At 44.6% G+C, this 19,108-nt stretch overlaps 2 protein-coding genes across 3 annotated transcripts in view; one reads left to right on the top strand and one right to left on the bottom strand.

The window, feature by feature from the left end:
• LOC117043790 (vacuolar protein 8-like) overlaps positions 1–4,455 on the bottom strand; it is a 19,246-nt gene extending 14,791 nt beyond the window's left edge. Inside the window, exon 1 of one of the 2 annotated variants that reach the window (XM_033143848.1) lies at positions 4,122–4,455. In XM_033143848.1, the coding sequence (XP_032999739.1) occupies positions 4,122–4,415 (294 nt within the window). In that variant the 5' untranslated portion in view covers positions 4,416–4,455. Of the gene's footprint in view, positions 1–3,954; positions 4,077–4,121 lie in introns of those variants that run through there. The other variant, XM_033143849.1, reaches the window with a different exon arrangement.
• Positions 4,300–19,108, top strand: part of LOC117043791 (bcl-2-associated transcription factor 1-like) — a 20,683-nt gene continuing 5,874 nt past the window's right edge. The window contains 7 exon segments of the mRNA XM_033143851.1: positions 4,300–4,406; positions 9,002–9,065; positions 13,917–14,041; positions 14,580–15,485; positions 16,763–16,850; positions 16,852–17,429; positions 17,522–17,691. Of these exon segments, the coding sequence (XP_032999742.1) occupies positions 13,938–14,041; positions 14,580–15,485; positions 16,763–16,850; positions 16,852–17,429; positions 17,522–17,691 (1,846 nt within the window). The 5' untranslated portion in view covers positions 4,300–4,406; positions 9,002–9,065; positions 13,917–13,937.

The following is a 19,108-nucleotide window of genomic DNA, read 5'->3' as shown; positions in this document are numbered from 1 at the left end:
GAATCCACCTCTGTTCTGTAGCAGAGAAATCATGTTTTGTATGCTGAGAATAAGGTCAACTGTTTTAGAAGGCTAGTAGCAACAGCCTCTGGGATAACAAACAAAAGAATGCTTGCGTATTGTGGAGTGGCATCATAGGTGAGGGCAGCACACCTGCTGGGCTCCACCTCTACAACTGAGCTGCCAATCAGAAAAGACAAAAAGTAATAATAAACTAACAAGAAATTCCAGTTTCTACCAGACAGAAACAATAGTACTGTCTGAATTGGCCGGCCAGCCATAATGACTTTGAATACTTCACGTAGACAAAAGCAGAAGAATACACAAATGCAACCACAATCATTAACATTTAGTTTGCTATCCCTCCCACTTTGATGTCATCTGCAAATTTGATGAGCATCCCCTCAATTCCTTCATCCAAGTTGCTTATAAGGACATCACAGGAGCCAACTCCTAGGGGCAGAACCCTGCAGCACCCCACTTGCCACTTTTTTCCAGAATGATGGGGAAACATAATGGGTCTTGGTAATCACAGCATCCTTTTCCTACTACCTACGTCAAGTTGACCAGTTCGTAGTTACCGGGGGATGACACAACATTTGCCTGCCTCCAGTCTGCAGGGACCTAAACTTAACCTGTTCTCCAAGAATTCTCAAAGATTATAGACAGAGGCCTTGAGATTACATCCACAAGCTCCTTTAGCAGCCTTGGATGCAGCTCATCAGGCCCTGGAGATTTGAATTCATATAAAGTATCTTAGACTGCAAGAAGATCAAACCTATCCATTCTTAAAGAAATCAGCCCTGAGTGCTCACTGGAAGGACAGATCCTGAAGCTGAGGCTCCAATACTTTGGCCTCCTCATGAGAAGAGAAGACTCCCTGGAAAAGACCCTGATGTTGGGAAAGATTCAGGGCACAAGGAGAAGGGGACGACAGAGGACGAGATGGTTGGACAGTGTTCTCGAAGCTTCCAACATGAGTCTGACCAAACTGCGGGAGGCAGTGGAAGACAGGAGTGCCTGGTGTGCTCTGGTCTCTGGGGTCACGAGGAGTCGGACACGACTAAACAACTAAACAACAAACAAGCTGTTTCTTTACCACCTCTTTTCTTATCTTAGTCTGTCCTGACTTCTATTAAGTCAAATTTTATCCTTACTTCCTGGCCACTGCCTCCAATCATAGAATATTAGAATTGTAAAGTTGGAAGGGACCACGTGGGTCATCTAGCCCAACCCCCTGCAGTGCAGGAACCTTTTGCCCAACATTGGACTCGAACTCACAGCCCTCAGATTAAGAGTCTCATGCTCTACCGACTGAGCTATCACAATCAGTACATAAAATCCTATATAAAATAAATACAAATACCATATGGTGCAAAGATTCAATTTGTTCCAAAGGCCTGAATGCATAAATGCCCTTCAAATGGCAACAAACTGACAATACTGAGAGGGGGGGGCAGTCATTTCAACAATGGGAGGTAGTTCCACAATTGTGGTGCTATCACAGAGAAGGTCCTGCTACACATATGGGCAGCACCCATCGCCAGCATAGCAAGCAGGGATGCGCTTGATCGAAAACTTGGGTTGGGAAAGGCAGTCTGCCAAGCATTTAGACGATGAGATGCTCAGGGCTATATACACATCAAAACCTTAAATTAGGGCTGGTAACATTTGCAGGGAATAGAAAAATGATAAAAAGGCACTCTCCATCTCCACCCCCTCCTCTCATTCTCTCACTTAATCATATCCACACTCTCAAATTCAGAGCCCAATGCAAAGAGCTGATGACCTTTAAAGCTGTTCATTGTTTGGGACCACAGTATCTGAAAGATTGTCTCTATTTATTACTTTATTTTACTTGCTCCCCGGAAATGTATGATCATTTACTTCTCCCCGGAAATGTATGATCTGAAGCACTTTTCTGGACAACACAGTGGCAGCAGAATAGCCAACTTTATTTTATTCCTTTAAGGTCAGCACTACCTTGACATGCAAAACATAAGCAAATGAAGATGGTCATCTGATACATTTAGGAGTAAGTCCGCTGGATCACAGTGGGACTTACTTCTGAGTATACATACGGGTATAGCTGTGCCCTCAATGACTTGACCTAATTAATTTTTGCTTGTTAATCTGCTGGATCACAGGAATGGAACCAGTACAAAAAGTGGGGACACTGTGAGCCCTGGTTCTGCCTAGTGTTAACTATCCTGCCACAACTTTCAGTCTCCCATCCCTTATCCCAGCTATATATTCCCTCTACCTTCCATTTTTATTCTATGCATTTGTTTTAAAACTTATACTATTAATATTAGTAAATAATAATAATAATAATAATACACTACACTAACTACACTACACTATACTCAGTGCTTTTTTCCAAAAAAATGTTTAGGAGTACTATCATTTTGACTCAAGAAAATCACCATTTTATAGTTCAAATGGGGAAAAATAAATACAGTAAATGGACAAAAGTACAAAGGGTCAAAAATGTTTAGGGGACCCCTGCATCCCCCCCGAAAAAACCCACATACTATACTATACTATACTATACTATACTATACTAGAAAATTCTTTCCAGTAGCACCTTAGAGACCAACTGAGTTTGTTCTTGGTATGAGCTTGGTATCTGAAGAAGTGTGCATGCACACGAAAGCTCATACCAAGAACAAACTCAGTTGGTCTCTAAGGTGCTACTGGAAAGAATTTTCTATTTTGTTTCGACTATGGCAGACCAGCACGGCTACCCACCTGTAACTATACCATATTAAACTGTTACTAAATTGCTTATACTATCACTAAGTGATATAAAATGATAGCAGCATGAGTGAAGAGTGCCACCTATTGATATGTTCTGTCCTTAGAGTCACAAAGTATACAATACGGCTTCTTTCCCTATTAAATTTTGTAGAGACCCACAATGTACAAGTGACAGATGACAGAAGCTGCTTTATTCCTTTTGTAAATTGGGAATTTATTCCTTTATTTCTTTTGTAAATTGTTGCTTTTAAGGTATTTACAAGAGATGTGTTTTGGCTCTCTGTGAAGCCCAAAAGACAATGTGAAATGAGGGATTTGGCCAGTTTGTATGTGCCCAGGTCAGATTGTGCTGTTAATAAGGTGTCTCATGTTGAATCAGGGATACTCTAAAGTCCCAAGTCACTTTGTGGACTTAAGTGCTCATATATGGCAAAACCATGCCTGCTAGGCAAACATCCTAACCTTGAGTGGGGAAGGAACTGAGAGGTTGGGAGCATCTTTCATTTTGATGGATGGACAGGTCTAGGTTTTAATAACATTGGATCATTTCCCCAGGACACTCCATGTGAAAACGGATAGGGTCAGTTAGCCAGTTTTAAAACATGGGTTCTATGAAATCGAAATGCTAAGTAATGATGGTTGGGATTGAACTGATGATGGCTGGGAAATGCGCGTGTGTTGACCCCGAAGATAAAGAAACTCAATGGATGGCAAGGAACAAGTTGCTGTCTCTCAGTCCAACCTACATTAAATGGATGTTGTGATGCTACAACGCTATTCTAAAACAACAAGAAGAGTCTTGTGGCACCTTACACGGTAACAAATTAATTATGGCATAAATTTGTTTTAAGATGCCACAGAACTATTCATTCTTTTTGCAGCAACGGTCTCAAAAGACTGAAAAATGCCGTTCTATACTCTTCCCAAGAAAGGGCACAATAAACTAAAAAGAGAAGTGGAAAGTAGGAGGCTGTACAGTATGCTGGATTTGGACCAAGGAACGCAGCTCAATGGGTGGCGTTAAGGTAGTGGTTACACAATTTCCCTGTTAACCCTATGCGCGAACATTTTCCTAAATGAGCAACATAATGAGAACCCGAAATTATCTGCCCTTATGTTTTCCCCAAAACTATGTCGTAATCCCGCAGCTATAGCAAAACTATGAAGACTCGAGCAATCAACCCTATTTATTACCCGTGATTTGTTGCGCAGACCACGGTACCTAACAAGGGGGGGGGGAGCGCGACAGGGCGCATGCGTCTCAGCAGCCATAGGGTTTTCCCTCTCCCTGCGTCCTTCCAACGCAACGAAAGATCACGTGATGCCGAAGACTTCCTGCCAGGGCAGGTAGCGTCACTCACGCCGCCTCGGCCGCTTCTAACCGCCATCTTTCGTACGGGTAGCCGGGGACGCCAAGGTAAAGAGGTCATTTGCTGACTTCCCCTATTTCCTCTCCGCCCTCTCTCCGAGCGGAAGTGATGCCATCGTGCTATTCTAACGTCGCAGAAAGTGTTTTTTCTCTCTCTATGGTCGTTCGTTCCTCTCTGTCTCTCTCCCCCGCCAACCCCCATTTCTTTTCCTTCGCCGAGACTGGAAATGGCCGCCGAGCGGTAAAGAGCCAAACGGGAGCTGTCGCTCAGAGAAGGGTGAGCCATAGCCAACGCAGGACTTCGAATAGCCCGAGGAGGGTTGGAGCCAGAGGTTTTCCGCCTGCTCGGGTTCTTCCTCGGACGCCATGGGTGCCGCTCCCTCCAACCCCCCCCCCCCGGCCAGCTTTCGGAGCTCCGGCGCGAGAAGCCTCGTTAGCGCGCTCGGCAACCCTCCCCCGCTCCCCCCCCCCGCTTCCAGACGCCGTTATTTTTTGAAAAATTCCCTCGAGTTCTTCCCTTCGCAACCCCCCTCCCTTTTTCTAACTGAAGGCGGGGGAGGGGCTTGGTCTGCCTCACAAGGGCGGGAGGAACGGAGGGGGAAGGGAACTAGAGGCGGATCCCTTCTCCCTCACACCCTGCGCGCAGCCTCCCTTGTCCAAACAAGGGCCCGTCATCTCTCCCTGTTCCCCCCACCCCCGCCCGCCTCTTTCCCCCATGGGGTGGGGGAAGGAAACAGGTAGGCCGGAATGAGGCCGGCTGGGCGGGGCCAAAGAGCGATCCGCCTCGCCCCTCGAGAGCAGGCGGGGGGGGGCGGGGGCGTCGCTTTCTGATTAGTCTCTTCCGCGCGACGAGCAGCGCCTGATAACGTTTTGACTTGCCGCCATCTCTCGCCACCCCGACCAGTCAGTTGAAGGGCGACGAGGTGTAGCTAGGGGGAAGGAGAGTCCTTGGCAGCCTCCCGGCACAGTCGCCGCACCGAGGGCCCTAAATGGATGCCTCGAACGAACACGCATGTCGCCATGCATGTGCCCTGCCAGGCAGCTGCCCGTAACTGGCTGCGGGTCCCAGTTGAGCACCAGAACTTTGGTTGATAAAGGCGATAATTACTTCACATTTGCAGAGTAGTCAGTGGATCGTGCCGCCTTCACACAGTGCCAGGACTCTGGGCGAGTCCGCTCGATAAAACTTGCTTCCAAGTGATGCTCGAGAGTGTTTCCAGGGAGGCCTTAACTTGGAGAAAGGGGGTGTATCCTTAAGAATTTCGTTCCCAACAGATAAAAAAATGACTTATCACAGTAATTGCAGTATCTTTCAACTGCAGCAGTGTGTGGATATTGCCCCAGGCTCATGCAAATGTGTCCTCTGAGAGCAGCATCTGGAGGTAAAATTTACAGTGTGATCCAAGCCTTTTCAATTCATTTCATGTGATTGGACTTACCCAAGTCAAAGGAAGAAAATAGCTGTTAATTATGACTCTTTTCCCCATTCTCCACAGTGAACTTGGTATAATTATTATTTGGCACTTGGAAAGTTGCCTTACACCAAGTCAGCTCATTAGTCTATCTAGCTCAGTGGTGTCTTCACTGACAGGCAGCTGCGCTCTCTGGTTTCAGTCTTTCCTTACTGTATCTGGGGCATACCAATCAGCAGTTGCTCTACCACTGAGCTATAGTTCCTTGATATGGTATACTTCCTTCTCCAAGTATTAAGACCTTCAAATAACATTAAGGGAGATTGTATTGGCAAATTGTATTAGGGCTTGTACCTGTACTTTCACACAGGGAAAAAAGACTTCACTGTTAGGCTGCAACATTTTCCAAATTATGATGGCAAGGAACAGGTCACTTATACCTGAGAAGGTTTTACTTTCAGAGTGTAAATGTCAGGATTACTTGCTCTCGTTGCTGTTTTGAGCACCTTCTGTTCTGAAAGCTGGTAAGCCTAGCTCAGTGACTCACACTGAGATGGAACAGGCAGCCTACTCTGTCTGCATCAGAAGTAATTGAATGGTCAAGTCACACTTGTTAGTGGTGGTAGAATATTCTAACATGAGCAAAGGCTTATCAGAAGAAACAAGCTGGATCAGTAAATCATGCAAAATGCAGCAGGAACGCTCCTTAATGAATGGTTGTGTCATGCTTATTATTATTTTAAGCACTCTAACTGCTGTATCAAACTAGCTCACATTTATATACAGTGGTGCCTCGCAAGACGAAATTAATTCGTTCCGCAAGACTTTTCGTCTTGTGGAAATTTCGTCTTGCGAAGCACTGTTTCCCATAGGAATGCATTGAAATTTATTTAATGCGTTCCTATGGGGAAAAAGTCAGGGAGAGCTTGTTGCCGGCAGCAGCAGGGGGGGATTGGGCCTGGCTGGGCGCAGCCGGAGCCTCCTGCCGCCTGCACCGAGCAAGCGGGGACAGCGGTGAGTGAGCTCTCCCCACACCCGGCTTCCTCCCGCCGCCGCCGCTCTCCCCACCCCCAGCTTCCGCCGCCGCCGCTCTCCCCACACCCCCCACACCCGGCTTCCTCCCGCCGCCGCCGCTCACTTACCGCTCTCCGCCGCGCGGTTCTCTGCCTCCTCCTGCCGTGTCCAGCTGCCTCGGGGCGCGCGGCCCTGCTGGGCGCCGATCCGGGAGGCCACCTCCTTCTGCTGGCTTCCGGAGGCTGGGGGGCTGCTGCGAGCCGACCTGGCAAACCTCCTCCTCTTCCTGTAGCAGCAACAGCCAAGCCACGGCAGGAAGAGGAGGAGGTGGTCTGCCGGATCGGCGCCCAGCAGGGCTGCGCGCCCCGGCAGGCCACCTCCTCCTCCTGCTGGCTTCCGGAGGCTGGAAGCCAGCAGGAAGAGGAGAGTGCGTGCCGGATCAGCGCCCAGCAGGGCCGCGCGCCCCGGCAAGCCACCTCCTCTTCCTGCTGGCTTCCAAAAACAAAACATCAAGCTGAAAAATTATTGAGTATCTTATTAAGAACTACCTTGAGGGAGGACAGAAGGGAAGAAGTTTAGACCAGGGAGCAGATTTCATCAGCTCCTGACAGAACCATCAAAGTTCTACAGAACTGTTAGGCCAGCAGAACAGTGGTATATAAATGACATAAATTTATATTTCTCACAGCAAATTAGGCTACATTAAGGTTTTCTCCATTTCATATTAGGCTGAGCATCTTAAGAGTTATTGCTGTAGGTTTAATAAGTAACAGCACTGTTACTTACTAGTTAAAACTTTTTTTGAAGAGAGTCTGTACTTTCCCGTCAACAGTGTTAGTATAAATCACGTTAAAAGTGGCTAGTATCACTTGTGGATGCTGGTAAATTGTGCAGATTAGTATGTGCAGTATTTTTCTCCCATTATGGATTTGTCATAGAATTGCAGTTCTGGAAGAATTGTGAGATTTGTTCATTTGGGTTGGTTGTTACCAGATAGCATTAAAAATGTGTGGTTAATTTTAATCTGGCTTTTTTTTAAAGTTCATTTTTATTTTGCTAAATGTCTAGGCTTACATTGCTTGGTCTGAGGACACACATTGAAGCTTAAGTTAAGCAGGTCTGGTAACTAGTTAGCACCTGGATGGGAGACCACCTGATAATCCCATATATGCCACCTTGAGCTCTATGATGAAAGGAAGACAGGATTTAAATGCACTAAACAAAAAAATTCTTTAAGTATGCTGGAATACTGAAAATTACATTCATATTCAGAAAAGAGGCAGGTATTGAGGTATAAGCAACCATATATGTTGAGCATATATTTTTTGTGATTCATTGAGAGCTCTCACATGCAGAAAATGTTTTCTGTATGTGTCCCTTATACCATTGTTCAGCACTTTAGGTGGATTAGGCACTGCATTCAGAGGCAAAGAGCATTGGCACCTTCACATTAGGTTTCCTGTTGCTCCCAAGCATGTAAGGGGCTCTGTCTAAGCTCTGGCTTTTATGCCCCAGACCAAAACCTCTTTATTAATTTGTGGCACCACAATAGGGGGTGGCACTAGGATAGGTTACTGTAAGATACAAGAACGTTGTGAGACAATACTTACGGTATATATTCTTACTGAGCGATTTTTGGAAAGGCCAGTAAATTAAGTCAATGTGAACATGAACTATATTTCTGAACAACCTACGCAAACTCAGCAGGCTGTGAGACAGTGTTGCACCGAGTACCGTATATACTTGAGTATAAGCCTAGTTTTTCAGCACACTTTTTGTGCTTTAAAAGCTGCCCTCGGCTTATACTCAAGTCAACCATTCCTTAAGAAGTGTGCAAGAACGGTGGGTCTTTACTCTCCCCAGGCAGCTTGTTCCATTCCTGAACTGCTCACATAAATGCAAACTTTAGACCCCAGAAGGCAGAAAGCCTATCAGTTAAGGAAGTATTAAAACCCCACAGGTGCTCACTTTCCCTGGCTCCTGCTTAAACAGGACAGGATCCCAGCCTTCTCTGTATAACACAAGGGAACATTGCGCTGTGAGTTAAGCCACAGAGCCCTAGGGCTTGCTGATCAGAAGAATGGCGGTTCGAAACCTTGCGACGGGGTGAGCTCCACAGCAGCAAAGGAGGAAGAGGAAGGAGCAGCCCAAAGGGCTGCTTTGGGCTGCTCGTTCCTCCTCTACCATAGTGGCAAAGGTGAACCGGCTTATACTTGAGTCAATAAGCTTTCCCACATTTTTGTAGGGAAATTAGGTGCCTCGGCTTATATTTGGGTCGACTTATACTCGAGTATATACGTTAAATGCTACTCTGAGTTTGAAACAACATAATCCATCACATCAGACTGTGCTTCAGATCTTCTCTGTTTAAATACTTCAAGCATTTTTAAAAACCTGTATTAACTATGTAGTCAAATAACATGTACTTTTGTTTTTTTTTAAACAGGAATTAAACATTTGAGTGCATACCAAGAATTTTAAATCCATTTCTTGTCTAGCAGGATTGCAAGGTAAGCTAAATACTTAGCTATTTTAAATATTTTTAAGACCATTAAAATTCAAAAATATTTTAAATATTTTGTTGGAAGCCTCTCAGAGTGGCTGAGGAAACCCAGCCAGATGTGCGGGGTATAAATAAACTATTATTATTATTATTATTATTATTATTATTATTATTATATTAAATCATATAGTTTCATTTGGGGGGATGGAGACAGTTTGTTGGCATCCATCAGTCTCGAGAGACAATGTGTCTCAAGAGACAATGGAGTGCATCTCGGGGGGTGAATTCAAACCACTGGAGAATCACAGTACCTGCTGTGGCTACAGAGATTGGTACCTCGTAACTGCTCCCATCTGCATTGTTTTTGCTGCGTTAGGAGCACCAAAGTGACCTCTCTGGTGGTGCAAGCCTGGGCAGTGTCTGTGGAGGTCCTGAGCTGCCTAGATGACAACACCCCTCCCCCCCCTTTCAGCCACACTAATGTGATCTAAAGGAAAGCAGAGCAATACATGTGGCACCAGCTTGGTTGCAAGAGGAGCTGGAAGGAGGCATGCAAGATGCCATCCAATTGCCTTAGGGACTCCACTTCATATCCGGGCAGGGTTTAGTCCTTAGCTCTGGTAGTACCTCTGGTGGGGGACACATCATGCTCCTTCTGGGGTACTTTGTCTACCTTTGGTCCCCACCCTGAACTCAGTTATCACCTGTGACTCCTAAAAGTTATCTGCATGAGACACCCTGGAAATGGCTTCAACTAGCTGGGTAAACCAGGTGAAGGTAGCCGATGGGTCTCAAACCCTCAGTGAGTTAAGGACTTCCCCTGCATGTGAATTAAACATAAGGATTAAACTATTGGTGGATGCCTAACCCTTGTGTGAAGAAGCAATATGTCCAGTGTTACTGTGCTCCAGTGTGTTTTTCATAATAAGTAAAATAATGTTTTAAATAGGGACCCAGGTGGCGCTGTGGGTTAAACCACAGAGCCTAGGGCTTGCTGATCAGAAGGTCGGCGGTTCGAATCCCTGAGATGGGGTGAGCTCCCATTGCTCGGTCCCAGCTCCTGCCCACCTAGCAGTTTGAAAGCATGTCAAAGTGCAAGTAGATAAATAGGTACCGCTCCGGCGGGAAGGTAAACGGCGTTTCCGTGCACTGCTCTTGTTCACCAGAAGTGGCTTTGTCATGCTGGCCACGTGACCCAGAAGCTGTACGCCGGCTCCCTCGGCCAGTAACGCGAGATGAGCGCCGCAACCTCAGAGTCGGACACAACTGGACCTAATGGTCAGGGGTCCCTTTACCTTTACCTTTACCTAATGTTTTAAATAATGGTACTAATTTATTAAAGTGGCTGTAAACTTTTACCTTTTGGTCCTTATTTCTAGAAGTATATAACTTTTAAAATCCAATATATTCAGATCTCTAAAATTCCAAATTTCAACAATTTCAGATTTAATAATAATAATAATAATAATATTTATTATTTGTACCCCGCCCATCTGGCTGGATTTCCCCAGCCACTCTGGGCGGCTTCCAACAGAAACCAAATACAACAATATCAAACATTAAAACTTCCCTAAAAAGGGCTGCCTTCAGGTTTTTTCTGAATGTCAGGTAGTTGTTTATTTCCCTGACCTGTGATGGGAGGGCGTTCCACAGGGCGGGCGCCACTACCGAGAAGGCCCTCTGCCTGGTTCCCTGTAGTTTTGCTTCTCGCAGTGAGGGAACAGACAGAAGGCCCTCGGCGCTGGATCTCAGTGTCCGGGCTGAATGATGGGGGTGGAGACGCTCCTTCAGGTATACAGGACCGAGGCCGTTTAGGGCTTTAAAGGTCAGCACCAACACTTTGAATTGTGCTCGGAAACGTACTGGGAGCCAATGCAGATCTCTCAGGACCGGTGTTATGTGGTCTCGGCGGCCACTCCCAGTCACCAGTCTAGCTGCCGCATTTTGGATTAATTGCAGTTTCCGGGTCACCTTCAAAGGCAGCCCCACATAGAGCGCATTGCAGTAGTCCAAGCGGGAGATAACCAGAGCATGCACCACTTTGGTGAGACAGTCCGCGGGCAGGTAGGGTCTCAGCCTGCGTACCAGGTGGAGCTGGTAGACAGCTGCCCTGGATACAGAATTAACCTGCGCTTCCATGGACAGCTGTGAGTCCAAAATGACTCCCAGGCTGCGCACCTGGTCCTTCAGGGGCACAGTTACCCCATTCAGGACCAGGGAATCCTCCACACCTGCCCTCCTCCTGTCCCCCAAGAACAGTACTTCTGTCTTGTCAGGATTCAACCTCAATCTGTTAGCCGCCATCCATCCTCCAACCGCCTCCAGGCACTCACACAGGACCTTCACGGCCCTTACTGGTTCTGATTTGAAAGAGAGGTAGAGCTGGGTATCATCCGCATACTGATGAACACCCAGCCCAAACCCCCTGATGATCTCTCCCAGCGGCTTCATATAGATATTAAAAAGCATGGGGGAGAGGACAGAACCCTGAGGCACCCCACAAGTGAGAGCCCAGGGGTCTGAACACTCATCCCCACCACCACTTTCTGAACACGGCCCAGGAGGAAGGAGCGGAACCACTGTATAACAGTGCCTCCAGCTCCCAACCCCTCTAGCCGGTCCAGAAGGATGTTATGGTCGATGGTGTCAAAGGCCGCTGAGAGATCCAGCAGAACTAGGAAACAGCTCTCACCTTTGTCCCTAGCCCGCCGGAGATCATCGACCAGCGCGACCAAGGCGGTTTCAGTCCCATGGTGAGGCCTGAATCCCGATTGGAAGGGATCCAAATGGTCCGCTTCTTCCAGGCGTGCCTGGAGTTGTTCAGCAACCACCCTCTCAATCACCTTGCCCAAGAATGGTAGATTTGAGACTGGGCGATAGTTGGCCATATTGGCCGGGTCTAAAGATGTTTTTTTAAGAAGCGGTTTAATGACCGCCTCTTTCAGCGGGGCTGGGAAGGCTCCCTCACAGAGGGAAGCATTCACCACCCCGCGCAGCCCATCGCCCAGCCCCTCCCGGCTAGCTTTTATAAGCCAGGATGGGCAAGGATCAAGGAGACAGGTGGTTGGTTTCACTCGTCCAAGCAGCCTGTCCACATCCTCGGAGGTAACAGACTGAAATTGATCCCACGCAACTGGACTAGACAGGACTCTGGCACTCTCCCGCCCTGGCCCTGCTCCCACGGTGGAGTCTATCTCTTTCCGAATCTGAGCGATTTTATCTGCAAAAAACTTTGCAAACGCATTGCAGGAGATCTTGGGGTCCCTACCAGGCCCCGATGACGAAGGTGGCTCCGATAGATTCCGAACCACCTGAAAGAGTCTCCTGCTGCTATTTTCCGCAGATGCAATAGAGGCGGTGAAGAAAGTCTTCTTCGCCGTCGCTATCGCCACTTGGTAGGCTCGACGTTGAGCTCTAACCTGTGTTCGGTCGGATTCAGAATGGGTTTTCTGCCACCGGCGCTCTAGCCGTCTCAACGATTGTTTCATCGCCCTCAGCTCCGGGGAAAACCACGGGGCTGTCCGGGCTCCATGCAACCGGAGAGGGCGCTTCGGAGCCAAACAGTCAATAGCCCTGGTTAGCTCCACATTCCAGCGGGCCACCAGGGAATCGGCTGAAAGGCCATCAACATGGGATAAAGTATCCCCTACCACTCTCTGGAAACCATTTGGATCCATTAAGTGGCGGGGGCGGACCATCCGAATTGGTCCCACCTCCCTGCAGAGGGGAAGGGTTGCGGAGAAGTCCAGTTGTACCAGGAAGTGATCTGACCATGGCACTTCTTTAGTTTCACTTTTTTTTAATGTCAGATCACCAACATCCATAGAGGTGAATACCAGGTCTAAGGCATGTCCTCGGCTATGAGTTGGACCAGACTTATTCAGGGACAGCCCCATGGAGGCCATGCTTTCCACGAAGTCCCGAGCGGCCCCTTGTAAGGTCGTGTCGGCATGGATAATCTCAGTTACCATTTTTTTCAACCCAAACTTGGCATAGATTGGTAAATTGGAATGAAGATGGCTGTTTTGACTTTTATTGTCAAATAATGACTTAAAGTGTTGCCTGTGTTTAAAAGGAAAGAAAAATGGCTTGGTTGAATTGCTGAATGTATTAGGCTGCTTACTATACATTAAAACAGCCAAATTTTCAAGTATGGAGGAAATGTAGGAAAGAAAGGAAAAGAATACCTTTCTGTCTGTTCTGAGTTAGCTATTTTGTCTTTGGGTTTTTTGTTTTGTTTTTGCTTTTCATTGAATATGAGCTACTAAAATATATTAATGAGATAGCTCTTGCCTCGGCTGTCATATGCATCAATGTTCTCTGTTTATACTGTATTGCAGTACTTCAGTGATGGGGAATACACCAGGGATGACTTTGTTCATTGAAGTCTATGTTACTAGTCTGTTTTGGTTTAGCTATGTTAGTACAAAAAAATTGGTGTTTTGAGTGGCTTTCTGAGTTATGGATCAAAGGTAGATCTTTGGGGTAAAGAACAGTAGAGTAGTTAGTGACTATTTTTAGTCAATATAGACAAGGATAAATGAAAGGTTTTTTAACCTAGAAGGGAACAGCACACACACAAAATGCATAAGCATTAAATGTATTCAGTGTGAATATTGAAAGAATAGTTGACATTTTTGTTCCCTATTCCCTATAGTGCTTTCCACTGATCTTTGCCATGATGTAGAACAGAATGTTTGAGGAAATTAGTGATAATTTGAAAAATTTTTTGGAAGGGTAGGATGGGGTCTTCTTGAATTGTTTTTTTTAAAAAAAATCATTTACCACTATCCATATATGAATTGATCATTCTGAAACTAAGGCAATGTGTTTCAATTTACTATTTTCTATTTGATAGGTATAAGCTACTAGGGGGAAAATGGGTCGCTCTAACACTAGATCACATTCTTCAAGATCAAAATCCAGATCACAGTCCAGTTCAAGATCCAGATCCAGATCACACTCTAGAAAAAAGAGATACAGGTACATTCTTCCATTTATTATCTTTCTCAGTGGTTAATTTTTTTAACATTGAAAGACAGGCTTTATTATCAGCAGAAATTTGAAATGCATGCTAAGAATCACATAATAGCTTGAGTGCTGTTTTGAGAAGATTCAACTGATTTTAGAATACATTTTTGCTTTGGCAAGCTTGTAGGCTACCGTTGAGTGTGGAGTAGTTGCAGAGGATGTACAGGACTTTATGCTTATAGCAGATGAAATGTCAAGAAAAAAATGCCTATAAACAAGAGAAACCAAGGGAATAAGTTGCTCTGATTCTTTACCCTGACTCTCCCCAGCCCCCTCCAGCTCCCATCATATAAGCAGAAAGAGTAGCTATCTGCACATTTCTTTGAGGGAGGGCTTCTATATTTTATTTCATTCACAGAGAGTGCCTCCTGGCCTTAATGGAGCTACTCAGGGGCAGGGGTGTCTGGGCCATGCCACTGTACATAATATGGGTAATTCTTATTTTAGAAGAGTCATAAACTATGGCCACTAATGTTTCTATTTATCTTAGTTCTAGGTCTCGGTCTAGGACATACTCACGATCTCGCAGTAGAGATCGTGTTTATAATAGAGATTACCGCAGAGATTACAGAAATAATAGAGGAATGAGACGCCCCTATGGCTATAGAGGAAGAGGTAGAGGATATTATCCAGGAGGTGGAGGTAGATATCACCGTGGAGGTTACAGACCCGTTTGGAATAGAAGACACTCTCGAAGCCCTAGACGAGGTCGCTCACGTTCTAGAAGTCCAAAGAGAAGGTCAGTCTCTTCCCAGAGATCTCGGAGCAGGTCTCGCCGATCCTACAGATCTTCCAGGTCTCCAAGATCATCTTCATCTCGGTCTTCATCTCCATATAGCAAGTCTCCTGTATCTTCTAAAAGACGTGGGTCATCAGAAAAGCAAGCAAAGAAAACGGAGGGAGCTGCTTTACAAGACAGTCCATTAAAAAATAAATCACAAGAGGAGGAGAAAGGTGCATTTGAACATGATGCTTCTGAGGCACTAGATGATTTCAGTAAATCTGCAGCAGCTTCAGGTGATATTTGGCCTGGCCTTTCAGCATATGATAACAGTCCAAGGTCTCCCCATAGTCCTTCTGTTGCTTCCCCACCTAGTCAGAGTTCCTCATGCTCTGACGCCCACTTACTCAGCACAGTCCATTCAGCAAAAAACACACCTCAGCACTCGCATTCCATTCAGCATAGTCCTGAGAGGTCTGGGTCTGGCTCCCTTGGAAATGGCTCTAGTCGCTATAGCCCTTCCCAGAATAGCCCACTGCATCACATTCCTTCAAGGAGAAGTCCTGCTAAAGCAGTTGCATCGCAGAATGCTCCACGTGAGGAATCTCGAATACGTTCTTTTTATCCTGAAGCTGGGGATCAAGAAAGTACAAAGGGTGCAAAATTTCTGAAAAGGTAGGAACCTTAACTACAAAAATAAAGATAACACAAATAGTACAGTAAGCATACTTCTTTATACATGTATATTGTGCAATGAAAAGTACCTGAATTTTCTCTAATTTTATGCTGCTTATACTTAGGTTCTGATTTAGGAATGTATACATGAACTTTTCATTGTTTCTCAGGGCTGTAAATACACATTTTCATTAGTACGTTAAAATGTCTTCATTGGAAGCAATTACAGAATAAATACACTGCAGATTTATGTGTATTGAGAGTCCTGTTATGAGAGTGATTTTCACATATTTTTTACAGCTTTAATAAGAGTTTCTCTAGCAGTGTTAAGCAGTAGTGCTGAAAGATCCTGGTCTCTTGGTAAAGGAAATACCATTGTGGTGGCCCAGATATTTCAAAAGTGCAAGATTGTATCTTATCATTTTCAGTACAGAAACAATTTGTTAAATTTAAAGTGGACATTGGCAACTTTCTAGCTGACAAGGTTCTCACCTTTGTTTATAATGTATCTGTTGAAATAGAACTGAACATAGCAGTAACCATTTATGCAATGTTGTGTCTTTTAAAAATGTAATAATCAACCAGTTGGAAATCTGTTTATCTGAGCTCTGCAGGATAGATAGCACAACTCTGTTCACTTCTCAAATTACTGAATATATCTTCTGAAATATATCATTTTTATAAAGGAAAAATTGTGCTATTTGCTAAGTAATATATAATAAATGGCATACAAATATAGTAGAAGATTACAAATGAAATAGACTAGGGGACTAGATGTACTTTTAATATATAGGATAGAGACTAAAAACCACATTGTATTGCTTCAGTAACTGCTTTGGCAAATGCCTTGCAATTTATTGTATCCAGATTGTGAGTGTTTTCTACTATGTAAGCAGTGTAAGAAAACATTTTTATAAGCTTTTTTGACACTGTTATATGCTCTGAACTTCTGGAATTAAATGGGATACAGATACTGTGCTGAAATGTATTTAAGAAAAATAATGATTTGTAAAAGAAAGCAGTTTTCTTACCAGATAAATTGGCACAGAAGTACAGGAACTTGTGCAAGAAATATGTTTTAAAAAAATCTGAAGAGCCACTGTTTATTTAACATCTGAAGAATCTCATCAGTCAATATATAAAAAGCGTTATAATTGTGTGATTAAATTTGTTTCCCTTGGTACTAATTTTTGTGGAGTTGGGATGCCATAAGGATAAATGCTACAAACTGAAATGAAAGCAGTTAGGAGTTATTCTCTTCTTCTTGCCATCCACAGGTACACAGATGAAGAGTCTAGAGTATACCTGCTTGATAGGAGTAATGCTAGGGAGAAAGATGGTCAGAAGGAGAGAGGGCTAGAAAAGGGAGGACAGAGGGAGAGAGAGAGTGGGAGGACAAGAAGCTTTGGAATATTATATGGATAAAGAATCTGGAAAACAAAATTTAATGACTCTGATGGGGAGGACACGGAGGGAGACTGAAGATTATAGGACAGTCAGAAAGTCTGTTTTGGCAGATCAGGGTAAGGGCTTTGCTGCATCTCACCGGAATGCTGAGGAGGAAGGCTCAAAGTATAAATCTAAAATCTCTCTGAAGGCAAACAGAGAAAGTGAAGGATTTAGAGAAGATAAAAGTTACAAGCTTAAAGACACAACTAGCTATGTAGTGGAGAGGCCTAGTGCACTAAAAGATAAGCACAAGGAAGATGAGAAAATATCTGAGAGAATGATGAAGAAAGAAACCCAGTCACCTGAGCAGGTAAAGTCTGAGAAGCTCAAAGAACTCTTTGATTATAGTCCTCCCCTGCACAAGAATTTGGATGCAAGAGAGAAATCTACTTTTAGGGAGGAGAGTCCACTTAGGATCAAAATGATAGCCAGTGATTCTCATCGACCAGAAGTTAAACTTAAAATGGCACCTGTACCACTTGATGATTCAAACAGGTAATTATCTGAATTTGTAACAGTTTTCCCTTATCCATAAAGGAATTGCTTTTCATAAATTTTTGTTCTTCCTTTTGTGTTTTGCACTTTAGACCTGCTTCCTTGACTAAAGACAGGCTGCTTGCTAGTACACTTGTCCATTCAGTCAAGAAGGAGCAAGAATTCCGATCCATCTTTGACCACATTAAGCTTCCACAGGCCAGCAAAAGCACATCAGAGTCATTTATTCAGCACATTGTGTACTTAGTTCATCACGTCAAAGGTATGCTTTGAATTTGCCATACAAAGTGAGCATCGCATGGCATTAGGAAAGTTATGAAGTCAATCCATTGGGAAATTCAGCCCTTTTATGTTCATATAGACATCATGCTTTCCTCTTATGGTTATGTAACCTAACATTCAGCATTCTAGGAAATGGATCTGTGTTGCATAGTTTTAAAGAAGCTTTGGCAGATGTTACTTAAATTATTCCTCTTTTCCCTGGATTCAGATGAAAAGAAAGGGAAAATGAGATGGAGATTAAAGAGATGTTTAGGACAGAAAAATGGGAAAAGATGGGGATAATAGAGGTGAGAGAGCAGATAGTGTTATGGGATACAGAGTGAAAAGATGGGGGTAACAGAAATGGAGCTGCAGAGACCCTTGTAGGTGGGGAGGAAATATTAAAAAGAGGGTTAACCGAGAAACGAAGGTTCAGGTGGAAAGATGAGTGTGTGCTATGATGTACAGAGCAACCTAGTTAGAGATGACTAAATAAAGTGCTGGCATAAAATCATAACATTGTGGGGAATATAGTGACAGGTAGGTAGCCGTGTTGGTCTGCCATAGTCAAAACAAAATAAAAAAAAAAAATTCCTTCCAATAGCACCTTAGAGACCAACTAAGTTTGTTCTTGGTATGAGCTTTCGTGTGCATGCACACTTCTTCAGATAATAGTGGTTTCCTAATAAGAAAGTGGCCCTCGGGGTGATTTGAGTTGTATACCTCTGGCATAGGCCGGTCTCTTGCATCTGACTGTGTGCATGTGTATCTGATACAGTTACAATTTGCTGAGATTTCATATGGTCTTGAATAATTTTGGTTTGCACTACATTGCACCTTGCATAGGTGTAAGTGTTTTGTTTTTCACCGTACAGCCAGAAGTTGGGTCTCCTGCTCCAGTGTAAGGAACTTAGGCAGTCCATTTATATCTGGGTAGGCCTTGGATGGTACCCAAAGGGCAGAGATTGGCATGGGAGTGTGAAGTTAGTTGTCCTTAGGTACCTGTACAGGGCTGAATTTCAAAAGCATTAGTTGTTTGGGAATCCAAAGACACAGCAGTGCATAGCCCCAGTGAGCAAATGGAATGCATGCTCCTCTCCACAGCTGCATGCTCTATTTTGAAATGAATATGACTAATGCCATATAAAATCCCCCAATGTGCCCCCTCCATAGTCCTGTGACCTCCATTGTCATGTGAGTGGACTTCCACTTGCTCAGTGGGACTTCCCATTTTTCTTCTCCACCCTGTTGCCCTCTGCAAATCTTCTCTGAAAGGTCTCTGAACCATCAAGCAGATTTGAGGGGCATGGGAGCTAAAAGTGGGAAGAGAGGAAGGGGGAGTTTCATTGTACAAAGAAATATATTACACAGTTGGAACTGTAGTCTTGGATGTTACCCTTTCTGTGCATAGGAGCAGA

Source organism: Lacerta agilis, chromosome 3 (genome assembly GCF_009819535.1).
Source record: "Lacerta agilis isolate rLacAgi1 chromosome 3, rLacAgi1.pri, whole genome shotgun sequence".
Taxonomy (NCBI): Eukaryota; Metazoa; Chordata; class Lepidosauria; order Squamata; family Lacertidae; genus Lacerta; species Lacerta agilis.
Note: the sequence above shows the minus strand (reverse complement) of the source record. Positions and strands in the feature narration are given on the sequence as shown.